At 40.9% G+C, this 18,795-nt stretch overlaps 1 protein-coding gene across 2 annotated transcripts in view; it reads left to right on the forward strand.

Moving 5' to 3' along the window:
• NAPG (NSF attachment protein gamma) overlaps positions 1-18,795 on the forward strand; it is a 975,476-nt gene that overhangs the window by 604,461 nt on the left and 352,220 nt on the right. For both annotated transcript variants that reach the window (XM_044067357.1, XM_044067358.1), the window contains exon 9: positions 15,660-15,738. In XM_044067357.1, coding sequence (XP_043923292.1) covers positions 15,660-15,738 — 79 coding nt within the window. The remainder of the gene's footprint in view (positions 1-15,659; positions 15,739-18,795) is intronic.

An 18,795-nucleotide genomic window follows, 5' to 3' on the forward strand; every position in this document is an offset into this window, starting at 1 on the left:
AGGAAGAGTGACTACAGACCCTAGGAACTATTGCCCCATTAGCCTGACGAGTCTGATATGCAAAGCTAGGGAATGCAACATCATGGACCTAATAAACAAGGATATAGGGAGTCTCCAAACTCTAGATCCCACACAGTTTGGTTATGTGAAGGGTTAGATCATGCCTGCTGAACCTGGTCGACTTCTTTGAGTCAGTCACCAGAACTGTGGATAAAGGCAAGGTGGTTCATACAGCCTACCTTGATCTGGCCAAGGCCTTTGATACCATTCCCTACTGAGGGAAAGTTCACTAAGCTAGGCATCATCCCCTATATCACTAGGTGGATTGCAAACTGACTCACTGATAGAACCACAGTGTGAAAGTAGCTGACTCCAAGTGAGCCTGCCGTCCAGTTACGAGTCCTCTCCTGTTTGGTATCTACTTCTCTGAAGTCCAGGCCAACACAAAGTGACTCTGGCTGACAAAGTTCTCAGACGATTGCAAGTTGGGAGCTATTATTAACTCCCCATGTGATGTTGACATCCTACAGAAAGGCCTCACTGAGACCAACGACTGGTGTCAGAACCATGGCCTTAAGCTCAATGCCAAAAAATATGTAGTCTTCCGGTTTGGGAAAAACCCAGTTCCCATGAATTACCACATCAGTGATAGTCCACTGAACACATAAAGCGTTAATAAGAGATCTAGGAAAACAGGCTGACAGCAACCTCTCTTTTGACCACCACATGTCCACTGTGGTCAGAAAGTCCTTCTATGTGGCACATCTCATTACTAAGGGTTTTGAATCCAGGAAGAAAGAGGTCATTGCCTCCCTCTACTCTTCCCTTATTAGTCCAATCATAGAGTACAATGCCCCATTTGGCATTTACCTCAGTAGACACCTGCAACAACTGGAGAGGCCACAAAAGTACCTTACAGAGAGGATACTTGGCCTTAAACACTTGTCTTATATGGATAGACTCAAAAAAACTCCAACTATTCTCTGTCTCGGATCCCCTGCTTAGAGGTGATTTCTGCTTGACTTGCAAAGCCATGTCTGACCCAGCTCTGTTAAAAATGCTACATCTAAAGAAATCCCAATCCCTCCCGCACCACACGCTCCAGAGACCTCAATCAACAAAACAAGCTGGAGAGACAGGTTCATAACAAAGAGACTGCCCGTGCTATGGAATAGACTTTCCCATACATGTCAAACAGAGCACCTCACTGGCCCTCTTCAAGAGAAATTTTGAGTGGATGGGAAATAGCAAATTCACCTGGGGATCACTCCAAGTGGCTCTACTCTACTGAGGCACTGGGAGCCAAGGTCGGGTGGGACGATGCAAGGGTAATCCTATGGGCTAGGCTTGTAAAGGCTCCAGGGACATTAGCCTAGTGCACACCTATATCTAAAATTGATATTTTTGTATTGAGGAATTACATGTTTTGAGACAAAACTGTCATGGGTTCAAAAAAAAACTAAGATTAATTAAATATTAGTTCTGAAGCTACTTAGAAAATGGAGTTGGTAATAAGTATATATATATATTGTATATATGTTTTACATATTTACAAGAGACAACTGTATTTTTAAAGTTTGATATAAAAAGTTCTGAGAGACAAACTGATTTTTAGATGTGAAGGTTGTTAAAGATCTAAATGGAATTTTTGCAACTGAAATATATCATAAAGAATGTCACTGTAATACCTTATTATATAGTAGAAGTATGCACCCAGCACACATTTAATAATATTGTGAAGGGTCAAGCGCTTATACTTTCACGACTTAATGCAGATGATCAAAACTTTCATAATGAATTAACATCTCTTAGTGATAAATTGATTATAAGAGGCTATGATAAAGAGCAGGTAAACATACATTTAATGAAGTGGTATCTTTATGACCCACTAGAGCTGAACTTTATTTTTTCAGCAGTTGGAGAGCATAGTTGTAGTACAAGATATCAATGGGGTCATGAGAAGTTGAAATTTTCTATGTAATAAATTTAGACAAATTACTGGGGTTATCAGAAAACATCGGGCCATTTTAACAACAGATGAAAATATTAAATGAATAGTAGCTAAACCTTTATTTAGATACAAAAGTAAAAAAAATCCCTTAAGAAGATGTTATGTAGTTAAAGGATCAACACTAACTTGTATAATGGAAACTGTAAAAATTGCATGACCATGTGGGGACTGTAACTTCTGTGAGTATCTGGACACCACAGGTCAATTTTTACATCCTGCTACAGGCAAGAAATATACTTTTAATATAGAAGCGAATTTGTAGTAGTATAAATAATAGTTTATTTAGTCCACTGTGTAGTTCGCTTTATGTGGGAAGACCAATAGACGATTGAAGGATAGGATACAAGAGCACCTATATAATATAAGAATGGCTTGCCCCATGAATGCTGTTGCAAAACATGTCATGGTAACATCTGTAGATCATACTTTTAAATTTCTGTGTATTGATGCAGTACAACAAAGTTCTCAGATGGGTGATGTTAAAAATAAAGCTGAGTTAAGGTAAACTAAATGGATTATTAGGTTACGTACAGATACTGGTAAAGGGTTGATAGGGAATGTACCCTTAAAGCCCTTACTAAAGATTATGCGTCTTTTAAATAATTGTAATTAATGATATTTTATTCAGCTATTTGTAGATTACTAGTAAATCATGTCATGATTTTTTTTTATTTTTTTTTTCATTTATAATTATATACATATTTAAGTTGTCTCCATGCTTTTATGTTTTACACGTTTTCACAACCTTAGTGGTTTGTATTTAATTGTTAGTAGTAGTGCTGTTTATTATATGCAGTTTTTCACTTATGCCATTATGATTGTTGTGTATAACTAGGATTTTAAGTATTAAGCATTATTATTTTAGAATTTTTATGTGTTCTTAAATTAGTCACTTTAGAAGGTGCGTATTCCTTTAAAACAGTAGTGTGTGGTGAGACTAATACATTTTAACTTGAGGAGTGGATGTCGGCATCATTGGTGTGTTACTGTTATTGGTCCATTGTACTTTAAATTTTATTTATATATGTACTTCGATTTTTTTATGTTTTTTGGTCAAGAAGCAGAGTGTTTACCTGCGAAAGGGCTTACCATAATAAACGTATTAACCCTGGCCGTGTTTCGGTTTGCTCTTTGTTGGTTTATCTTGGAGATGAGTAGACGGATTTTAAATTAACCATTTGTCGTCATAGGTTCATAGGTTCATACTAGGCTATCTGCCCTAGGGCATTTATAAGCCTAGCCAGAATGTGTTTGGCTTTCGCCACCCATTTTAAATTTATTTTGCTATGCCCTTTTTCGAGGTTAGTATACTGTGCCTCTGTCTAACACAGAAGTGATACCCGGGGTAAACCTACGATCTCCCATCCACTCATCAAGATTCCTCTTGAAGAGAGTCAATGAGGGACTCTGCCTAACCTGGACTGGGATTTTTATTCCAGAGTGAAGGGAGCCTCTGGGTTATGAATCTGTCCCTCCAGCATGTCCTATTTATTTCAGTGCTGAGGTTCTTGCTGGTATTGTCTTTATTTGGAGCTATTATAATAATAAGTATGTCATTAGTACATACCCATGTTAAAAGATTTCAACATACAGAAGGTAGTATGACATACATAAAACTGAAGTGAAACATGGAGACTATTACATTGATGTCAATTGACGCTCCAGTGCAGTGTTCAATTAAAAAAAGTCTTGCATAGTGGTTTGGATGTCTGACTAATCAAAAATCAATTATGCCAGGAGACTGCAGTATTGTCAATATTCTTAAAGTAGTAAGCATTAAGCAGGAAAAAATACATTTTATAAAAATCAGGAGTGGATGCATTTGGATTAAAAAAGAAAGAACAAAAAAGTTACCAAACGTTTGGGCACTGAGGAACCCAGCTATTTTAAAGTATACTTTTCTTAATATAAAGAATAACAGTTTTCCAGGATAAATTAGGTTTTTATCTCCAGTGTCACTGAATGTTGTCATATAGACACAGAATATCATCAGATCATACCAAAATTGGGATTGCTGTAGTAGGGAAGAAAAATAGTTATAGACAGGAATTCTTTGAAAATATTTTCAAAATGTCAGTTCAAGGACATTAATAAAGAATCGGATACTAAAGTACTGGGAAGGTAATAAGAATTTAGCTGTATTCATTCTTTCACCTACTGGATCAAAAACAAAAGCATCCTACTCAACTCCAGCAAAACCGAAACCATATAAGGAAGTAACCCATCTCTAAACTTTTGTCTGTCCACCTTGACAGTACAGGAAAAAATGTTAACTCCCTTCTATTTGGGACAATAAAATATTCCCCATTAGTACTGTCTTCATGTTGCTCGATCTGATCCAGTCGATCAAAAAACAAAAAAAAAAAAGCCAAAATAACTGTTGGTAAACCTTGGAGGTATGTTTTTAAGGGGTCAACCCCACCCCAGAACTTAATTATGCCTGCTTTGAGATCATTCAACAGTGGAGCAAAAAGAGAACTTCACTGTTGGCAAAAGTTGTTTCCCCCAAATTTCCTAAATTGCATGGCACTAAGTGCCTTCGATCTACTGACACATTCACAGGGCACAAAGTCAACAATAAGGCAAGGCAGTAATGTTCATCGTGTTTCACTGTTGCAGTCATTACTCTTGGGTTATCCTGCTGGCAGGCTACCCGCAGTCGGCCAGAATTCCAAAGTCTAGGTCCGGCGTTGGTTGCTGTCGCCTCTTCTCTGACGTCAGTGCGCCAGGGGTATAAAAGATGCAACCGACGCCGTTTTCTTCAGTCTTTCTTGCCGCGCTGTGCCCGAAGCAGAAGCAGTTCGCAAGTGCCGGTCGGCCGACTCCTGAGATTTTCAAATTTCAGAACCGAAGTCTTCATTAAAGCTAAGTACCCCATTGGGGAAACTTTTTTCTTGCTCCAGTCCGATGTCAGAAAAAGTTAACAAATTGTATTCCTTGTGGGAAGCAAATACCTCATAAGGATTTCCACTCTTACTGTATTCCTTGCCTAGGCCCTGATCACAACGTTGCTAGCTGTCGGTTTTGTGCTAGATTCAACCAGCGCACTATTAAGCGTCAGTTTGATTTTGCATTTCATTACTTTGGCCGAAGATTTAATTATACAATGCCGTTGGACCAGCCGACGACCGGAGCTTTCAAAAAACGCAAGTACAAGGAAAAGGATAGGCATCCAAGGTCCAAAACCGACGACGAAGCCTCTACTATGCCACTCGCCAGTTCTCAGTGAGGTGCTTTTGCAGCCCCTGGCGCCCGCTACCTCAGAGCCACAGGCCGCTTCCGACTCCCACGTGGAGCCATCTGGGCCTCTGGATACTCAAGGTATTGGACACTCGGAAATCATTCCCTCAGATGGGTCCGGAGCCGCTGAGCAGGCATCGGCTTCTGAGGGTGTCTTCAGACCTACACAACTATATATTAAGTCATCTTCAGCTTCAAAGACTAAAGCAACTCTAAAGACAAAGAAACAAGTGCAGCATTCTCCTGCTCAGACTTCCATGCCTAAAAAACAGATGCTCAAAATGGCCGAAGACCTAATTACTTTGATCAGGGGTTCCCATCCCCCTCCTGATAAGAGGCCTAGGCAAGAGACCGAGTACCTTTCTTCTGATCAGGTTTCTATTTCCTCTGATTCCTCTTCTGAACAGGATTACTCCATGCCTCCTTATGAGGATTCTGATGCTGAAGAATCCATTCCTTCAGCCTCTCCTCCTGAGGATTATTCTTTTGGGGAAACCCTGCATACCATGAGGGAGCATTTCCACTGGGAAAGCCAGGATTATTCTGAATCTAAGAAAAGGCTCAGGGACTTTCTGCTACTTCCTCAGCACAGGCCCCTTGCTATTCTCTAGACAGATGGGGGGGGGAGTCTACACCTCTGCTACCCTGGCTGTAAGGGCTTTAAATTGTCAGTTTCATATGCTTAAATATCAGCAATATTTAATGTCACTGCTTAAACAGAAATTGTTGACAAATACTGAAAGTACAGAAAATAAGGAATTGTTGGATTTATTGCATGCAACTGAACAAGTGGGGAGGCATACATTGCAATGTGGTTATGATTCACTGGAGGCCTCTTGCAGGGCCGCTGTTACAGGTACTGTTATTAGAAGGCATGCTTGGTTAAAGGAACAGAATCTGCCTGATCATGTTAAAGCAAAACTAATAGACTGCGGTGGTGGTGGTGCTGAGGTAAAGTTGTCGCCTCACAGTTAGAAGTTGCCTGTTCGATCCTCAGTTAGAGCGTCTTCTCTGTGGTGACATGCGTGAACGGGCGTTGCGGTGGTGGTGCTGCGGTAGCGTTGTTGCCTCACAGTTAGACGTTGCCCGTTCGATCCTCAGTTAGAGCGTCTCCTGTGTGGCGAAATGAGTGAACGGGCGTTCCTTCGTTGAAGGTTGTGCGTTAGGCCCTGCAAACCAGCACGTAAAACTCTACTGCCAATCATTAGTGGACCGGAGTTCTGCTGTGGCGACCCCTAACCGAGAAAAAGCCAAAAGACACAAAACCTTTACAGCATGATACTTTGTCTGGCACTAAAGCAGAACAGGTGTTGAAAAAAATGGAGGATAAAGCCAAATCCATGCAGACAGTCAAGGATTTCTTACAGGTACAGCCACCCAGGTTTAGCAGGAACTGGCCTTCAAAAAATTGGTCCTTTCCAGTGTCAGACAGGCCGCAAAGAGGCAGATGCAGGCGTCCAAGAGGCAGATCTCAACCCCAAGGCACATACAGGCCTAAACAATGCGGTGCTCCTACCTCCAAAAGCGGAGAAGACAAATCACAGCCTTACAGGAAACAGTCCCAATGACTTTCCTCTACCAGACCCAAGCACTTTTCGTTTGGCAGCCCCGTTAGGGGGAAAACTAGCACTTTTTTCATCAAATTGGCAAGTGGTTACCCAAGACAAATGGGTCATGAGCATAGTGTCCCAAGGCTACAGGTTCCACTTTCACACTCTACCAAGGTCAAAAAGTATGCCAGACCTGCCACACAATCAATGGGCAGAGGCACAAAAACAAATTACAGCCCTCATGGACATGAGGCCCATTCAGCAAGTACCACAACACGAGCAGGGGCAAGGATTTTACTCCAGACTTTTTGTAGTACCCCGAAAGGACAAAACCTGGAGACCAATACTGGACCTGTCTATACTGAATACGTTTCTGAAAGTTCCAAAATTCAAGATGTTGACTCTACAGCAGCTACTGCCCATGCTGGGCAAGAAGGCTTGGCTCGTAACTTTGGACCTAAAGGAGGCATACCTACATGTCCCAAACAGACAATCTTGCAGAAGATTCCTCAGATTCATAGCTGGCTCAGTGCATTACCAATTCTCTGCACTGCCCTTTGGCTTATCTACTGCGCCCAGGGTCTTTACAAAATGCCCGGCACCAGTAATTGCGTTTTGCAGACAAAAAGGAATTCAAATATATCCCTACTTGGACAACTGCCTAATTCAAGCAGAGAACAAAGATATTCTACAACATCTGGCGTTTGTAAAAAGATTACTAATTGGCCTAGGGTACGCAGTAAACGAAAAGAAATCAAAACTAGTGCCCTCTCAAGAGATAATATTCCTGGGTGCAAGCTTAAATACAACTGCCCAGATGGCTTATCTCATGCCAGACAAACAAAAACATCTGACTACTTACTTCGACATTGGCAACAAAAACCCACTTATCTGCAAGGAATATCCTGCAGGCCTTGGGTTTCATGGCGTCCTGCATTCTACTTATTCCATATGCCAGACTGCATATGAGGAAACTACAATGGTATCTAAAAAGTGTTTGGACTCAGCATTGCCACAGCCTGGAGACAGTAATTGCACTCATTCCCTGCCTACAACAGGAATTTCGATGGTGGGCAGAAGCCTGTCACCACAGCAAGGGTCTACCATTCAGTCTACCCACAGCCAGGCAAACACTGACAACGGATGCATCAGATTATGCCTGGGGGGGCCCATATGGCAGGAAAATGTATTCAAGGCACATGGCCTGCAAACCAGATGCATCTTCACATCAATCAAAAAGAGATGCTAGCTGTTCAAAATGCCCTGACAGCTTTCAAGGACATGCTTCATCCAGGACAGTTACTGATAAAGACAGACAATACTACTGTCATGTGGTACATAAACAAAGAGGGAGGTACACATTCCTACCCCCTCTGCAGACAAGCAATGACCTTATGGGACACAGCATTGGCTTTCCAAGTTCACCTGCAAGCACAGTTCTTGCCAGGAAAAACAAATACTCTGGCAGACGATCTAAGCAGAAACCTCATGGATCCCCACGAATGGAAACTGGATCCACAAGTCTTCAGCATGATAATAAGGAAATGGGGATGTCCAGACATAGATCTATTTGCCTCCCCACACAACTACCAATTGCAGAGATTTTGCACAAGGATTTATCACAAGCAAGCATGGAAAGTGGACGCCCTATCCTTCAGCTGGAAAAATCTAACAGTATATGCCTTTCCTCCACTGCCTCTCCTTCCCAGGGTACTCCTAAAGGTCAGACAAGAGAAGCCAAAAATGATACTGATTGCACCAGACTGGCCACGCCAGCACTGGTACCCAATCCTAAAGAGCTTGTCTCAAGGTCCAGCATGGATATTGCCTCAAACTTCTCCCTTGCTGACCCAACAAAACAATCAGCTCCTGCACAGCCAACTCAGGACCCTAAATCTGGCAGCATGGCAGATATTGTAGCCAATCAGAACACTCATGTTTCAAAAGCTGTCTTGGATGTTATTTTAGAGGCCAGGAGGCCCAGTACCAGAAAATGTTATGCAGACAAATGGAAAAGATTCTGTGCTTGGAACCAGGAACAAGGCATTGATACGTCCATACCAAATATCCCTCAGATTTTACAATACTTAACTGAGATGCTGAACAAAGGCCTTTCTTTCTCATCAATTAAGATTCATGCCTCTGCCATTTTAACCCATTACAATGCAGAACCACCTATTTTTTCTCATCCCTTAATAAGGCAGTACCTCAGAGGGGCCAAAAACATTAGGCCTCCAAGGAGAGCACCAATTCCAGCCTGGGACCTCAATTATGTTTTGGAAAAACTCACACTACCTCCTTTCGAGCCAGCATCAACAGCAGATATAAAATTCTTATCCTGGAAAACAGCTCTGCTCCTAGCAATAACCTCTGCAAGGTGAGTCTCGGAGTTACAAGCACTCATGGCTGTGGAACCTTTCCTCATTTTTCATCCAGACAGGGTTTCTCTGAGGACAAACCCTACATTTATGCCTAAGGTGGTGTCCAGTGTGGCCCTCAACCAAACCATTCACCTGTCTACCTTTTATCCAAATCCACAGAACAAGGGTGAGAAAATTCTACATTCTTTGGACATACACAGACAGCTACACTTCTACTTGGACAGAACTAAAGCCTTCAGAAAGACTGATCAACTTTTAGTGCCATATGCTACGGCATCACAAGGAAAGGTTATCTTAAAACAGACTATTTCTAAATGGATAGGCCATTGCATCCGTTTCTGCTATTTTCAACATGGCAAATCAGTGCCTAAGGGCATCAGGCCTCATTCCACCAGAGCAGCAGCCACTTCAGCAGCCTTCCTCAGAGGAGTACCAACCAATGATATCTTGAAGGCTGCAACCTGGAGTTCAGTGCACACCTTTACAAAGCACTACCACTTACCTCTATACTCGAAGTCCAGAGCAGGCTTTGCCACTACAGTCCTGTAGGGCCTCTTAGCCTCTCCTAATCCTATTTAGTCCATTCACCCATCCTCAGCTTTGGGATTCAACCCAAGAGTAATGACTGCAACAGTGAAACATGATGAACATAGTACAGTTGTTCACCTACCATAAATGTAGATGTTCGAGTGTATTCACTGTTGCAGTCCAGGTTACCCACCCACCATCCCCATTTTTCTTCACTGGGTCTATCTGCACTACTCTATCCTATACAACCTATTGGGTGTATTTGCTTGAAGATTAAGGAAATGTAATTTCTGTGCATGCATTTTTATTGGCATATTTTTTCAGCCTACTAATTTGGGGGCACCTGACATGTGGGGCAAGGAAAACTGAAGAAAATGGCGTCAGTTGCATCTTTTATACCCCTGGCGCACTGACATCAGAGAAGAGGCAACAGCAACCGACGCCGGACCTACACTTTGGAATTCTGGCAGACTACTTCAGATATCTCAACTATATTCTGTACGAGGCTACCGTTGGGTTGAAGACCAAATTTATGGCAATACCAGAAGAACCAGAAAAAAAAAGCAAGAGTTGCAAAGGACTACAGACTATTATCTATTCTGTTATGGCTTATTAAAAGTGGTCAGTCATTTTATTTGTAAACAAAAGCATGGGTTTGTAGCAGGAAAGCTACTGAAACAAGAAGTCATTGACTGCAGATGGTAATCCTAAATATAAACTGATCAAAATCAAGTTTTAGCATCCACATTTTTAGATACAAATGTAGATATAAATGCATGGAAGGGGTGTGACAAGTTCAGCATCAGTTCATGCATACAGCTTCTCAGAGTCTTCATACTCAAGGACAATGATCAAATCAAAATACAGTGTCTTCTAGTGTGTCTGTAAAATAGGGTAAGGAATTGTCCTTTTAAGTGTAAATCAGAAACCAGATGCTCATACATGCTGTAGTCCAATGTCAGCAAGTTGTTGTTTTATGTACGTGGATGATCTAATTTTGACTCCAGCTAAAGTAAATTCTTATGCGAAGATCTTTGACAGAGTGAACAATCTTAAATGTTATAGGTTATATAGTTACTGCGGCACAATCCAAACAGTTGCTGTTTAATGTAAGTACCAGTTGCATTTCCAGATAAGAGATTTAATAGTTTACATATTACAATTTTGGGGAAATGGTATTACTCTGTTTACTGTAGAAACTAGGTGATATATTTATTTTCAGGACAATGGCAATACTGATACCAGATATCAATGTAATTCTAGACAATACATATATGTTTAGGGTACTGTATTTTCAGAAATGTGTTATTTTATGGCACAAATAAGTTAATCCTTCACAATAAAACAAAATTATGGAGGAAGAGTCGCCAGGAAACCCGTGGATCCAGGAATCTGGTTTGGTCAGTTTTCAAGGTAAACATTTTGATACATAGATATATACAGTAGAGCAGAAATTCAGAGTTGTACATGAATGGGAATTCAAATGTATAATGCCCAGTCCACAGTATCCACGGTCCATTTGGTAGCTGGAGATAGCAGTCCTTAGGAATCAAACAAGGCAGATCTGTAGCAGACGTATGTGGATTTCCACTCAGTTTTGGAGCATAAGAAGTCCTCTTTTACAGGGATCAGTCTGTCTCCAGCTCAACTGTTAGTGGAACAGAAGTTTAAAAAAGCAAATGATGTAGTTCAGCCAAATTACTGATGCCTGAAAGTCAGTTGAAAGTAGAAGGAAATAATGAAAGAAAATCTGTAGACAAGCAAATGCTGTCATGATAGAAACTGCAGAATGTCAGAACTGCAGGTTTGGAAACAGGACAAGTACATAGTCATGGGAAAGACTTGTATCCCAAAGCCAAATTCATTGATTAAGCATCTTTACCACAATCTTTTGTTATTTATAGGGAAGGTGGAGAATTGTTTAATGAGAAATTACAGATGCTATTATAAGAAAAATCATGTTGGAGTCAAAGAGTCAGGAAGAAGAGCAGCCAGAAGTGTCAGAGTCAGTACTGTAGCAAGAAAATAGGCACTGTGACAACTGTGATGGGCAACAGCCCTTTGGAACACTTCAGATAAAACTGTATTGCAGCATGAATTTTCTCAAAAGAAACATCAGAGGTCCAATGCTTATAGTCCTCCTAAGTAATTCCAGATACAGAAGATAATTAAAGAAGAAAGATCAGTATTATTGACTGGCCCAGAGTTAGAAATGTTAAGGACTAAGAAGTGTAATGTAATTAAGTTGTCGGTGTGTTCAGAAGATTTATTTTGATGTAAATAATCGATGATGCGCATAGTAGAGTGTTGATATTAATTGCATATGATTTGTACGATGTATTGCATACTACCTTATAAGTATATAGATACATATTTTATAGTTTAAAAGGGAGGTCTGTGTATAGGGTGTATACCTTTAATGCTAATGAAGTGTCTACAGTAATTTGCATGTCAAGCAGTCTATCTTTCTTCTAGAGCTATCATGATTTGGAGTACTCACCTCAGTGAGACTACACCACATTCCTGAGTATCTGTTATTTATTAAGCTTCATGATGTAACAGGTCCTTCAGTTTTTCTCCTGGGAAAACTAACTACATATTGGCTCATGCAAGCCATTTTTTATTTTATTTACCACACCTTGCTTGCCAACCATCGATCCTCCTCTTGTTGGTGTTCAGCCTGCTCAGTCTCTCTTATTGGGTTTTCCCAGGACATTGATAAGAGCTGACCAGAATGGCCGTCATACAGTCAGCCATGGAGGCTGTTTGCATTGTTGCAGACATAACAGTGAGGATATTTCTAATGAATCCCTAATACCACCCCTCTTGGATGATGAGAGCATGCACATTATTATAGGGCATCCTGTGCCTTCCTCATGTGTTTGCATGTTTCCACCAACTTACAATGAGGGCTACCATCACTAGCTTGAGATGAGAGCCCATGTCCATGGTCCTGGTCATTTTGGTGTCCTTCAGTCCCCCACTTGCATGGTGGCAGTCTGCCAGCAGGAACCACCACTCCTTCCCATCTGAATAGGTGACCTAGTGTCAGCTACTTACTCCCGTCCTCCCCTACCTGACTTTTCCTGTACATGATCCAGTATTTGAACTTCGGTCATCTGGGTCTAGAGCGTCATTCCTGTATACCACAGATCCAGCAAGTTATTAGATTTTTTTTTTGACAGAATCTCTTCACATAAAAATAGAAATGTTCTTCTGGACATCGAAAAAAATAAGGTTGTGTTTTTTTCCTGCAACTCCACAGCTCAACAACCTGAAACTATTGAACACAACCCATTGACTGAGGAGGGAGAACACATAGCACTTGCTTCCAGTTTTGCAGTCAGGAGGTTTGTGTGCTTTCAGGGTTTTTTTTTTTTTTGGGGGGGGGGGGGGGTACAAGTTATCATTCAGTGGAACTTCGAGCTATAACTCATGATGATTTATTCTATGCCCCAGACACTTGACAGGAATTTCCTGCTACACAACTGAGGAATATTTAAACTCTGTAGAGAAGAAAATAGAGACTTCAAAGCACAAAGTGTTAGAAAATAGCCATTTTGAGGAGATTTGCATGCCTTCATTCTTAAAAATGTCTTGAGATTTTAAATTCTCATTTGAATGAAGAGGTTCTGTATGGTCCTTCTGCAGCTGAGGTGCTTAAAAGGTTGTAGATTTTTCAGCCCTCCTTTTCTAGAGTAAACAATTTCCCCTTCTCCAATAACCAATTTAAGCAGCAAAGAGCCAGCAAACAGGGTCTTAAAAAGAAAGGAAATCCCTCCTAATAATCAAGGGCAGTTCTGTCAGTCAGCACAACTGTTAAGCTATTCAGGACCCCCCCACACCACCCAGGCAGACTTTCCATGTCATGTGACTTCATCTCCCCTTGTGATATCAGACTCTCTCAGGCAGCTGGGTTCTGAAGACAATCAGGGGTGCACTTTGCAGTGGGAGTCCCTTCCCAGATCTCTTAACTGTCCCCATTTTGAAGGAGTGTTCCTGTTTTAAGGCCTGATTTACCCCTCCACAAAATTCCCCTATTTATGGATCTATGTCCCTACTTTCAGGCTTGATGTGCCCCTTCCCACAGTTTTCTGAATATCCCTCATCACATGATTTTTAAAGCTGTCAACAGTAATTTAACGAAAGAGGAAACCTCTCCCTTTTTCTGAAGCAGAAGAAATTAACTTGTGTGGTAGAATTTTGCAATGCAGTTCATTAAGGTCCACAGATTGTACACTCTCTCTGATAGTATACTTGCATTTTCCATCATTTTTATCATTCTCTTGTTTTTAAGTATATTCCTGAGTAATATGCCACGTTTCTTATGGAAGTGGGTAGACCTACATGCTATTTGGTATTCAAATTTTATGTTAATTGGACATCCAGATTTTTAGCTGGATGTTCCTACTTTTCAAGGGGCTTTGTTCCTATTTTCAGTGTATGCAGCTTGAGAGGTATATCCCCCTCACCCAATTCCAGAAGGAACTGCATCTCTCCATTTCCTTCCAGCCTGCAACACGTCTCATGGAGTCGTAGAACCTGTGCCTCCCCCAATCTCTTAGGGAAAGTTTTTCCTTGTGTACTAGAATTTTTCTAGTTTCAAAAATAGAAGGGTCCTGGATCCTTCTTTTCTAAACCTTTTTGTCAAGATTTCAAAGTTCTAGATTTTCTCTCTCTACTCTCTTGCTTGCACCTTTGATTTCCCCTCTAGCTTTCATGGTAAAGCATAATCTGAAGGATGAGTATAATTACACCCCCATTGCAGTGTGTGTTCTCTCTGTCCATAAAATACTGAGGGTGCCAGGTGAATTTATAGAGCTCCATCCACTCAACATAGTTGGTTTTGAAGAGTGTTAGAGAGCTGTTTTGTTTAACTTGGAGAAGGAAACTTTTTCCATAGATAGAGGTTTCTCTGGGAGAGATACTGATCCTGACAACAGGTTATGTTTATATTACAGTGTAGATTCAGGTCTAGAGTGGGCATTTGTGGAGTTACAAGTTTTTCAAATATGCAAGTGATCGACCAGAGCAAGGTCATTTGCTGCACTGCAGGCCAGGCCAAGGTTGCCATGCGGAAGTCTGCAAGACAGAATAGAACACTAGGGCTTTTAGTCATTCTGTGTATTGTAGGGATCCCATGCCTGGTATTTTCTTTGTAAAGAAGCTCTGTCTCTGTAGTTGTGTAATATGTCTGGATAGTTACATGGCACAGAGGGCATTATATTCAGTTTATGGGCCCGATGAGGAAAAATTATACAGAGACAAGGGCGTCTTTTGACCTTAATGTTATGTGCTTAGTAATTGTCTCAGCAGGGAAAACACTTTAAAAGTGACAATTGATACATGGTGGTCAAAGTAAAGTTCATTATCCATAAATGCTCCCAGGTCTCTAGTGTCAGCATCTATTCTGAGAAGGTCATTGTTTATATCATAAGTAGTAAACATTTGATTGGGTGGTCAATGTTGTTGACGGATGTTTTGCAACAGCATTCACTGTACACAGCACTCTGACTTTACAGGGCTATGACACACAGACTCTGCAAGCTGCTGCACTCTGAGCTTCCTCTCAGTGTTACCCGTGCTGTGAGCAAAGCAACGTCTCTCTCTCTTTGTCCAGATTAGGTGAGCCACATACTACTCACTTGCATCCTTGTGCAAGCTCCCTCCAGCTTCTGTGCTCACCAATCAGGCACAGGTCATTTGTCACATTTTCCCCGCTGAGCAAGGAGAGCTACTTCATAATTTGTGTCCTGTTATCAAAAGGGTCCATAAATTAATATTCCTTTATAACTCTAACATAGATGCACTGCTGTATGATATTTGTCAAGTGGCATAGCAGACATGTTTGTAATATTTATCAGTCTTTTTGTACTCATATGTTTTAAGTGTACTGCTTATGCTTTTATTAATTGTTGCTGATATAAGGATGTTGCTTTTTTTATCCAGGTTAGATGAAGCTGCAACATCATTACAGAAAGAAAAGAACATGTATAAAGACATAGAGAACTATCCAACATGTTACAAGGTAGATAAGAATTAATCAAAGAAATGTTTTATCAGTTGGCACCTTCCCAATGTCATTTCATATTTTGCAGTTAGGTTACTGCTGAAAAGTCAGGAACTGACATATCCATTTCTATAGCAAGTGCAGCTTAATGCCTGTATGTTTTTGATTCCTTTTTGAAATTGTACTGTGTGGTTTATGTGCACAACTGGTTACCGTTGCAAGTGACCTTTTGCATCGCATTGTTAGAAAAAGATGTGTGTACTTTTAAGTTCTGATACTGCAATCTTTAAGAAGCATTACTAAATGCACTTTTGTTGTGGGGAAGAACATTTGAAGGACATCAATTTGATAAATGAGAGAGGAAGAGGCCATAGGTTAGCACAGTTCAGGATTTTATTCAGCTGCCACTCTTAGGAGCATCACTGCATTGTTGGGGCATCACTGCTATGGCTGTTGTCCAGTGTGATGTCGGACTGTAGATGAGCAGGGTGTATCCAGGTACTGATATCCTTATTTCTTTTCTGCTTCTCGCACAGTTTGAATAATTGTCCTATTATTCATCATGAGAACTAGTTCTCATGATGTATAATAGTTCTCATGATGAATAATAGTTCTCATGATGAATAATTGTCCTATTATTCATCATGAGAACTATTATTCATCATGAGAAGGTGATTCAATGTGATGCTTAAAGACCACAACCATCTAACTGTTCCTTTAGCTGCTGAGTCGCAGCCTAAGGCTTTGTATAGCCACTCCTACTACTGCCTATGAAAGGAGCATGATATCAAACATTCTCAGGAGAGCCAGTGATTCATTCTGGCCATTCCCAAAATAACTAAAATAATGAGTGAGAAAATCACTGAAAAAAACAATCAGTAAAAACAAACATGAAAACTCCGGCAAAGCTAGAACTTCTACTGAGTGACCTTCCAAACCTCTTGTATCAGAGGCACATGGGATATATACAAATGAACCTTATGAACATCAGGTGTTTCAGCTCATTGATAATTCTGAATGCCCATGACTTGTTTTGTTGTTTTAGTGGACAATTTCAGGCCATTAAAGCCAAACCTCACTAGCTGTGGATATGCATATTTCGGCTTTGTTGTGACCTCCTCGTCGGCATGGCACAAGCAGAGTGTTTGACTAAGCATTAGAAACACAGGGCTGTTATACCCAGCTGATGTCCATTATAATTAGGGTCACTGCAAAACTATCCCAAACACCAAACTAAAACAATGAGTGAGAAGTCACTGAAAAACGAATCAGTAAAAACAAAATGAAAACTCCAGCAAAGCTAGAACTTCCACTGAGTGACCTCCCAAACCTCTTGTATCAGAGGCACATGGAATATATACAAATGAACCTTATGAACATCAGGTGTTTCAGCTCATTAGCAATTCTGAATGCCCATGACTTGTTTTGTTGTTTTAATGGGAAATTTCAGGCCAGTAAACCAAACCCCACTAGCTGTGGATATGCATATTTCGGCCTTATGACCTCATCAGCACTGTATCAGCTTCATGAGGATAGTGGCTGTGGAAGTTCCATAGTACAGGGACTGACAGGAAATTCCTTCCCATGATCCTGATGCTGTAATAATCACAACTATATTACATAATCAAACTTTTAAAAGTTCGAACGTCATATAGTCAACACCATATGATCAAACTTTTAAAAGTTTGAAAATGTAATAAAAAAAATAAACCAAAGAAAAAAACTACCTGAACGGTTTAAGCAGGGTGGCAAGCCCCCCTGCACCCCCCACATCTCCCGCTCATTAAATATACCAACTCCAAGATCACACTACAGTGCAGAAAAGGGAAATCTTTCCATTCCGCACTGTACGGAGATCTCCGTTGAAACGTTCAAACTTTTAAAAGTTTGATCATATGACCATATGACGTTCGAACTTTTAAGAATTCAACAACATGATACAGACCCGTAATAATCTGATGGACAGATGTAAGGGTATAAAAGCCAGAAATCAGAACCACTTTCTGCTAAATGTATGTGTGAGTCTTAGTGATTTATCCCTTTTCAGACACCAAGACAAGCACATGTGGTGCTTCTCTAGCAGCTACATAACCACTGTGAAGGACAATGCAGGGGGAGTCTTAATACCCTAGTTCCCCCACCCAGTAGAGTGAGACTCGCTGGTTAGGACTGGGGAGAATCCCACAGTTTCTCCCACACAGATTTAGCCCTGTGGTGTAACCAGTACATTGAAAGTGCACATCCTGTCTTTCTTTGGCAGAATTGTTTAGTCCTTTTATGTGCAGCACTCTATATGGTTTTGATACCAGCACTGTGTTTCTTTTAGGCCTCTTATGTCCCAGCAATAAATTAGGCCTTGATGCCCGTCACCAGATGTTTGATGGCTGACCTATTACTCACTTGTCCTCTTTGGATTACACAAGTGCAGGGGTGTCCTTATTGAAGCTAGGGATAGAGGGTCTCCTTCCACCTCAATCCACTGGGAGAGGAATTGTGGGGATCATAACATGAGTAATGAGGTGTCCCCTCCAGTGGAAAGACTGACTCATGGAGTCCATTGTGGACTGACCTGTTGCTGCTGTACTCTTCTCCCTGCCCCTGTAACACCCCATGAATTATTTAGCATGAAGAACCGTGGGTCATCCCACCTTTTAAAACTTGTCTTGGAAAGTATTTTATTTACATTCTGGAGGCATCTGAATTTGTAACCTGAAAACATGCGGATTTCTTACCCCTGCTGCAACAGTGATGGATGTCCTTTGAACCCAACCATAAACTAAGTTGAATGGCATCCTGCCTAGGCATACAGGACAGATTCCTTTGTGATCTCTTCAGTCCAAGATTGGCTCCAGAGATTACAGCAGCACCTTTCCACTTAACTGCGTGATGTGTATAACTCTTTGAATGGGAAAGCAAGAGCGTTTATGTCTTTTGAACAGGGAAGTAAAGGGTTTTCTCCTTTGCCTTTTTGACACTTAAGTACTTTAATCTTCTATTTCACTAATCACACTGCCAGCCATTCACTATGAACCATACTCCAAGATGCTTACAGACCTTCCTATGGGGCTTTAAAAA

The sequence above is a fragment of the Protopterus annectens genome, chromosome 3.part1 (genome assembly GCF_019279795.1).
Source record: "Protopterus annectens isolate FY-2018-M chromosome 3.part1, PAN1.0, whole genome shotgun sequence".
NCBI classification, from domain to species: domain Eukaryota; kingdom Metazoa; phylum Chordata; order Ceratodontiformes; family Protopteridae; genus Protopterus; species Protopterus annectens.